General features: G+C 38.2%; 2 protein-coding genes and 2 long non-coding RNA genes across 4 annotated transcripts; 2 read left to right on the forward strand and 2 right to left on the reverse strand.

Moving 5' to 3' along the window:
* Window positions 1-172: 172 nt before the first annotated feature.
* On the reverse strand, window positions 173-1,206 carry LOC9329162. The gene is made up of 4 exons (XM_021014199.1): window positions 1,133-1,206; window positions 669-1,050; window positions 412-603; window positions 173-331 (listed from the first exon to the last, which is right to left on the reverse strand). The coding sequence occupies exons 1-4, from the start codon at window positions 1,204-1,206 to the stop codon at window positions 173-175; spliced, it is 807 nt and encodes a 268-aa protein (XP_020869858.1).
* A 282-nt stretch (window positions 1,207-1,488) lies between these two features.
* LOC110224687 lies at window positions 1,489-2,627 on the forward strand. The gene is made up of 3 exons (XR_002329181.1): window positions 1,489-2,097; window positions 2,224-2,298; window positions 2,546-2,627. It is a non-coding gene; the product is annotated as an uncharacterized LOC110224687 (long non-coding RNA).
* A 1,008-nt stretch (window positions 2,628-3,635) lies between these two features.
* LOC9329163 lies at window positions 3,636-5,804 on the forward strand. Its single transcript, XR_002329180.1, has 7 exons — window positions 3,636-3,710; window positions 3,791-4,057; window positions 4,296-4,492; window positions 4,569-4,627; window positions 4,722-4,878; window positions 4,966-5,091; window positions 5,176-5,804. It is a non-coding gene; the product is annotated as an uncharacterized LOC9329163 (long non-coding RNA).
* A 3-nt stretch (window positions 5,805-5,807) lies between these two features.
* Window positions 5,808-7,601, reverse strand: LOC9326444 (F-box protein At1g20360). The gene has a single exon (XM_002893056.2). It carries the CDS (start codon window positions 7,549-7,551, stop codon window positions 6,370-6,372), a length of 1,182 nt encoding a protein of 393 aa, XP_002893102.1. The 5' UTR covers window positions 7,552-7,601; the 3' UTR covers window positions 5,808-6,369.
* Window positions 7,602-7,872: the final 271 nt, after the last annotated feature.

The raw sequence follows: 7,872 nt of genomic DNA on the forward strand, positions 1-7,872 counted from the left end.
GTATAAACCAAGTCTTATTCCCTTTATTTACATGGTATGATCTATAGCATAATTGTTCTTAATTAGATGATAAAAGATATTTAATACTAAGTGTGACGACAAAGAGATGTAATCTCAGCATAAATTTTTTGTAGGATAAAAATATGAATAATTCATAATACCGCCTGAGCAATTAGGCATTAGGAGCCATGTCGAAGAAGAAGCATTTCTCGTCCCACTTACGATGATTCCGCATGTACTTCTCATGGAAGATACATCGCCCACCGCCACCGGCAGCACGGGGTACCACAACGACAACTGTGGAACAATTGGTCTGCAGGGGACCATCCCTCTGACGAAGAAACAAAAGAAGAGAACATCAATATTGCACATTACGTGATCTCTGACTAAGTGATCGATCGATATTCTTACCTTAAAGAAGGAGGTAAGATCAATAGGGTCGTGATCGTCAGGAGTTTTTATACCCTGGAGGCGGTTCATCGTACGCTGAACATTTGGTAGCTCGAGGATGATTTGGCGGAGACTCAATTCCATTGGTAGCTCGAGGCTTTGGCTGTGAGTCCATTCCGTAACCGCGGCGAACTTGCGTCTGACTTCTTCTCCCTAAATAGGAAACAAAACGAGGGTTAGATTTAATTCATGATAGTAATATAAATTTCTAGCGTTACCTTGTCGATTCCATTAGTCGTGATGGTGTGGACACCGTAAGGCACATGTGTCTTAGTAACATGATCGCTGTCCCTCCTTTTCTTGCAAATATATACCAAGGATTTTGTACCGAATACGTCAGCAACAACAAGATGGAATGCGAGGCCTTTGTTCTGCATGCGGATGACATCTTCGGCGAACTGGTCGGGCGTACGGGTTCCCTCTATGAAGTCCAATGTAAGATGTTCCCCGCGGCGAGTCGGGTGACGAGGCCATGGAATTGAGTCCAACAGAAAGGCGACTCGGCCTGTTTTCGAGCATCCCAGCCAAGTCCCTCCGTCTGGATTGCCCAGACCCGCCAAAATGTTGCCGTTCTCAAGCCAAGCAGCCTCATTTACGTTCCTTTTAAAAGAAAAGCAAAATCAAATAAATACTCAGAGATTCTTATTGTGCAAACAAAAAAAGATCAATAAAAACCACTTGCCTCGATTCCTGTTCGTCTCTGTTCTGAAGAACGGTGAGGCGGTTTTCTGCCCAGTCGAATGCTATGATCCCCATTCTTTATCTCTCTTTTTTTCAAAGTGATTATGTTGCTCTGTGTTTCTTCTCTTTTGTTGTGATTTTGTTATGTGACCCCCTCTCTTTTTATAGCCAAGAGATGATTCAACTATGCTCTACTTTTTTCTTTACTTGTCAACTTCTTCCAACGTAAGTTCCACGAACGCGCTTAAGAGCTTCTTTATCCATTTTTGGATATACCTTTTGCTGTTTTCTGTCACCATCATACATATTCTCTCTTCCATTACTAACCACCAGAAGCCGTGTCTATGTGTCGCTATTTACTTTTACAGATTCATGTATGTTAAGTGGCTTCTAGTAGCATAAACTTGCTATACTAAGTAATATGGAAGACACATTGTTTCAACACTTCTCCAATTGTTCCACTTTTGTTCTATAGCTTTTTTCGGATTGAGTAAGGAGAACTCTTGTCTATGTGGGAACCATTCAGAATTATTTTTACTATACTAAGAAAATACAACAAGTGGTTTACTAGTAGCACACAAGTTTAAAACTCAAATCCAACTACTCTTTGGTCTTGGCTTAGCTTTGGGGTAGTCCGATTCTATTGGCTCTAGCTAGTGCTGATTGAGTAAGGAGGATTCATTTGTATGTGGAACCACTTCGAAAATACTTTTACTAATCTGAGTAAGATTGAAACCAAGACGTTAAACAAAACACGTTGGAGATGAAGATGATGAGGTGGCAGTTTGTTGGTCGTGTGTTTTATTTTAATTTATTTAGGCATATATAGCCATTATTATTCGGTAACATTATAAGATCAAAATGTCACAATGCTAACGCATGACTTGAGATTCCAACATTTTAGTCATAACTCAAAGGACACACGGGACACATTTGTCCAAATCACTCATCTGGCTCACTAGTCCGGTACGGACCTGCTTTGCTTTGTAGTCTTTTGATGTTCAATTATATCCATTGTTCAATTAAATTAAGGTTTTTTGATGTTTGTGTAGTGCTATTGCTTGAATTGATTACAGTCTTTTTCTGAGTTAGGATTAGAACTTATGGTCCCAAAGAGATGGGAGAGAGAGCAGGTGATGGGATACACTTGATCTCTGAACTTCATAGGTAAGTTTTCTTGTTGATAACTTCTGGTATGCTGTGTCTAAGTGTATAAGAATCTGATGTGTAGTTTGAACTTGAGGACAGAACAACTTGATGTGTAGTTTGAACATGAGAACAGAACAACTCGTATAATTAGAGGAATGATTGATTCTAGTATATATCAAGTTAATCATTAGAAAATGCATCAAAGATGTTTGATGAAATGCCTGAGAGAAGAAACTTATATCCACCTCTCCCGCCTTTGTTGTAGATGACACTATATGTTAAATTGAAAGCTATCTAAATGATCGGATATTGAAGTCTCTTATCAACCCTACGGAACCCATCTTGCGTTCATGAGCCGAGTCATATCTACGCTTTATCGTGCCCAAAGATATGGTCACTCCCACACGTTGCTCGAGTCTCCCACGAATACAGGCAAATCTCTGTCTTTGCTCTGCTCCGTTCTCCCTTGGCAAAAGAGCTATAAATCGCGGTTTCCAAATGGAAATTTGTCTCATTCGAAAACGCAGCCCTCAGGTTCGTCATGACCCTAATGAAATTGCATCTATGACTGGGAAGATTAATTAGTGTATTAGTTGTTAATTAGTGGTTATATCTCTGAACAGATACTGCTGCCTCTAGCAATGTGGAGCCTCCTGAACCAGCAATCCCTACCATATACTATGCTTCGTAAGCATTATTACATCATTAGTTTTTGAAAATTTTGCAAATATAGTTGTGTTTTTCTTATTGTTATAGATTGTTTGTTTGTTTTTTTCTTAGGCGAACTCACGCTCAGATCACTCAAGTCATTCTTGAGTATCGGAAAACCGGTTACAGAGTTCCTATGACTGTATTGGTATGTCAAAACTCGGTCTTGCTCTCTTTTGAGGATCTTGTTTTATTCATGTTTTGTTTGCAGCTACCTCATTAACATTGTTTCTTTTTGGTCCATTGGTCCATCTTCATTGTGTTAGGTTTCAAGGAAACGTTACTGCACCAATAGTCATGTACAGGGGAAAGAGAATGCTGACGAAAAATGGTAAATTTGCATCCATATTCACACCATCTCATTATCATTTTCATCTCATCATCATAAAACCTCTGTACTCACATCTATTCTCTTTTCTAGTCTGTTGCTCCTAAAAGATAAGAAAAACATAAAATGTGCTGAGTATCAGTGAGTTTTTCCCTGATAATCTAAGTTCTTTGTTTTTCCTCTATTGTTGTTATCTTATGCAAACCATGTAATTGTGTTCCTTAAACTTGGAAGAAGATATTCTTTTCAGTAAGTACTACTCAAACACGAGTTTTGCTCACTGAAATATACTTTACTAATGTGGCTTATGTGTTATGCAGAATTGAACAATGAACCAGAGCAGATGAGTGTGGATGCGCCAGAGATATATGGATCCTTGTATGAAGTAGTAGAGGTAAGTCATTTATCTGCAAGATCATATTAAGAGGTAGCTTTGTTGTCTACTTTTTAAAATTAACTGTTCTATGTTTTTAGGGATTGATAAGCTGGATTTGGAAGAAAAAGGGATTCACTAGCAAAACGTGATTCTGAGCACTATTTCTCTAAGTTCTATATAGATATTTAGCCGAAAATGTGTGAAACCTTCACCCATTTTTTCAAAAACAAAAGGTGTTCATTGTTGCTTTAATGGGATGCTGGAGATAATGGGTGGACGCATATTTTCAGTTTGTGGTGAATGAATCCGTCTGTTGTTTTCAAAGACTTAGCTGATCTTTCGTTATCCATCATTTTAACATCTGGGTAAGCAGTAGTACCCTGTTGCTTACTATTGCTTCTGCAAAGAGTTATGTCATATCTAGCTAGTGATTTGCTAAATGTTTCTTGATCCATCTCCTTCTTGGTTGTTAAATATTGGACTTTGTTACGATAAATTCTTTCTCGTCTGAACTTAGGATGCATTTTAGCACTTGTTTAGAGGCTCCACATGTGATTGATCCTAATATGCAGGTTCTGACTAAAGCTCTCCACTTTGCAACAGTTTCAAGAACTGAATGTATGGTTTAACAATATAATTGTTCCACATATGGGCTGGTTCAATCTCCAGTGGTCCGGGTAGTTGGAAAGAACAGATTAGTTGGAAGAAATAGCAGAGTTAAGAAAGCATGGTCTTTTCTAACTGAGGCTCAAGATGATTCCAAGAAAGGATCTGCATTTCTTGCAGTGTGTAGGGGAAAGGTTTGTTTTTTTCTGTAATTGATGTTTATTTAAAGAATGACATGATTTGAGTTTAAATTCTACATGTTTCTCTCAGGTTTCAGAAGGGCTTGATGATTGCGCACAGATGATTGTTGGCATTCCATTTCCAAACTTGTAAGAATTCTATTTCCCTTTAAAATCTTTCAGTTTCGTTTGAAATCTTCTCGGGGGAGGTAACAGTTTTTCTAACGAATCACTTTCTTGCCAGGTAGTCGAACTAAAGAGAAAATATAAGGATACCAACAAATCATCTAAAAACCTTGGAGGGAGTGAGTGGTATTGCCAACAGGCGTATCATGCTTTAAATCAAGCAGCAGGACGATGTATCCGGCATAGGTTTGATTATGGTGCCATCATATTCTTAGGTAGTTATAAGACTTCAATATCTATTGAAACATTATGTTTTCAATTCAGTTATGATAGCTTTGAGGTTGCCTTGTTTTGATGTTTAGATGAGTGATACCGACAACCAAGGAACAGAGCGTCTATTTCAAAGTGACTAAGGCAATCTATCAAAGTGTATGATAATTTTGAAGCTTCTGTGGAAGGACTAAGACCTTTTATTCCACATTGTCAAGGTTTTAAAAAATCTCATTCCTCTTATTTCTCTTGAAACTATATTGCATACATAATCATTAATATTCTTTGAGAATTGCATGCAGGAGATAGTTGACATTAAGATATTAGAGTCCCATGAGCAGAACTTGTCCCCTGAAAACCAAAGCAATGAAGATCCAGAAAAGGAAACCTCAGGCATTTCAGCAGCCAGTCCATGTTCTAGCTCGAAGAATGAAAGCTCTAGCCTAGCAACAGGTCTGAGATCTCTGAGGTCTCCTGATCGATTCTTAAAACGGCATTTATCTACTGCAAATTTCAGAAGACCTCCTCCTCTGTAATAGTAACTCCAGAGAGATACTCTATTGGTGATACCCGTAGTTCGATTCTAGAAGCAGAGTCACCTTTGAACATGAGTGTTAATTCCCATGCTTTGAAGAGAAGAAAGTTCCATACCTCTCCAGTCATCATTGACCTTGAAGAAGAAAGCAGCAATGCTACTAATACTACTATACTAGACCCGCGGATCACAAGAAGAATTGAATTTGGGTTTGGTAGTACCGAATCAAGATCCCAAAATGACGATCTTTTGCCCTTTTTGTAGAGTCCCAAACACCTGCCTTGGAGTGCAAGTCATGGCTACTGTGTCATCAAACGTCCAGTTTATGAGCAAAGTAAGCTTGACTTTAGTTGGTGATTCATCAGAGTGCATTGTCTTGATATTGAGATATCTTTTTACTTTTTTTTTTTTTGCAGATTTTGTTCTTTGCTGATCATCCATCTAGAAGTCACGAATGATGCTGCAAGCAAGGTAAACAACGTTAATTAACGCACAAGGTATTCTTGCATAATGCATATTGCATACCATTCAAGTCTTTAGAAGCAATTCGAGGTTTCAGTTTGTAATAAAAGGAAATGAAATAGAACTGAAGTTCTTTTATATGATGTGGCATAGTACAATCTGGGATCAATTTCATTCTGCGAAAACATAGTCATTACCTATTGGTATTGTAGGAATCTCTTGCTTTTCTTTCACACAACAATAACTTTTTATTCTTAATTTAGAATCTTTGTGTTATATCTATATACACAATCTTTTTTATACAAATGCCCTGATATATTCATTAAAATTAAAAACATGCATAAACTAATCTCATCAGCTTTTGGTATAATATATATGATCTGTTACAAGTTACAACTGATTTTAGACCTTTAAATTATTGCATATGGGAAACAAACACTCGTACAAATCGGGACACTTTGCTCTATTGACCCAACATAATTAAAAAAGCATGCGATACTTAGGTTCTATCAATGAGTCCCATAACCGCAGTGAGATTAGAGATTATGAGTTTGCTAGTAGAAGCTATAATCTCCTGCTCATCTCCCTCGACAAAGACCAAGGAGGGTGTAAACTTATAGAAGTCTATGGTCCTACTGCCATAAGCTTGGGTCGACCCTGAAACTCCCCAAGTGTTAGCTTCCAAGTCGTACACATGAACCACACCATAACAAGTAATATTCTTCATCTCCCTCACCACAAGACACTTGCCGTCGCACATAACCAAATGCCAGTGTAAAAGCTCTCCTTCGTTCATATATACGTTCGCGATCTGCCTGGTGAGGTCCCATTTGGAATTCTTGACTAGTGTGTAAACTGAGATTGTTTCCTTCGTCCCCGATACTAAGATCAGGCAATTCTTCTTACTATCTTCCGCGAAAAGAAGCTTCGTATCCGGTTCTCCACGATGGAATATGGAAGGAACGAAGCTTGCTTGCTCTGTCTCAGGATTGAAAGCTATGATACCCCCGTCGTTTCTCAACCAGTGAAGAGTGCCGTCCAAGTAAACAGGTTTTATCCATGTCGCGAGTTCGCTTTTTGAGCTAGTGGTGATGGTTGTCTCCGATAACCTCCATGAATCTCCGTCACTGATCTCGAATCCGTACACCGTTTCCATCTCGAGTATGCATACGATCTTGAAACCTTTGGTGGGACTTACCACGAAACCAAGACAGATCTTTCTCTCTATACGAGCTTTGTTCTCTTGTAAAGCGTCATAAAAAGGAACAGTAGCACCAAATACGTGAGACAGAAGCTTTGAGCCAGAGTGATTCAAACGTCGAAACCTCTTTGTGAGGGGATTTGCGACGAAGAGGCCATCCATGTATAGTAAGAGAAGGCCGGAGCATGAGCCGAAAAAGTAACACAAGTGATATGTCAACATTGCTCTTTTGTCCACTGACATAGAATCGCATGAAGAGGCCAAATGGTGGCAGAAGATGTAAAAGTCGCCATAGCACCCAAGGTGAATAAAACTGGAGCCAACCCGAGAAGAATATTCGGAAGAGTATCCAGTTACAAAATTCGGATCGTCGGATATATGCGAATTGATAGATCTATTAGTGCATCGCATTATCCCCAGAGATTTGGGGTCCAATCTGAAGAGAATCTGGTCGAGAAGATGAAAGGGTAGGTCATTCATAATCAGATCGTAGTGAGATCTCCCTATTTCTGTTTTGCTTGTTGATTCGATTTTTTTTTGTCTTATTTCTGTGATTTCCTTACCAGCTTCTAGTTATATAGGCAACAAAGTGTGTTATAAAAAGAAATAAATAAATTTCAATTCAAGGACACTCTCCCCATATCATAAAAACATTAAAACTATCAATTAATTTCATAGAAATAAAGTAATTTATTGCAATTTGTAGAATTTTAAAAAATTTAATTGTCTTTACTGAAATTAACCATATCCAAGATATATGATACTACAAATAATTTTATAATATATTAATATTCAATAATG

The sequence above is a fragment of the Arabidopsis lyrata genome (assembly GCF_000004255.2).
Source record: "Arabidopsis lyrata subsp. lyrata unplaced genomic scaffold ARALYscaffold_1, whole genome shotgun sequence".
NCBI classification, from domain to species: domain Eukaryota; kingdom Viridiplantae; phylum Streptophyta; class Magnoliopsida; order Brassicales; family Brassicaceae; genus Arabidopsis; species Arabidopsis lyrata.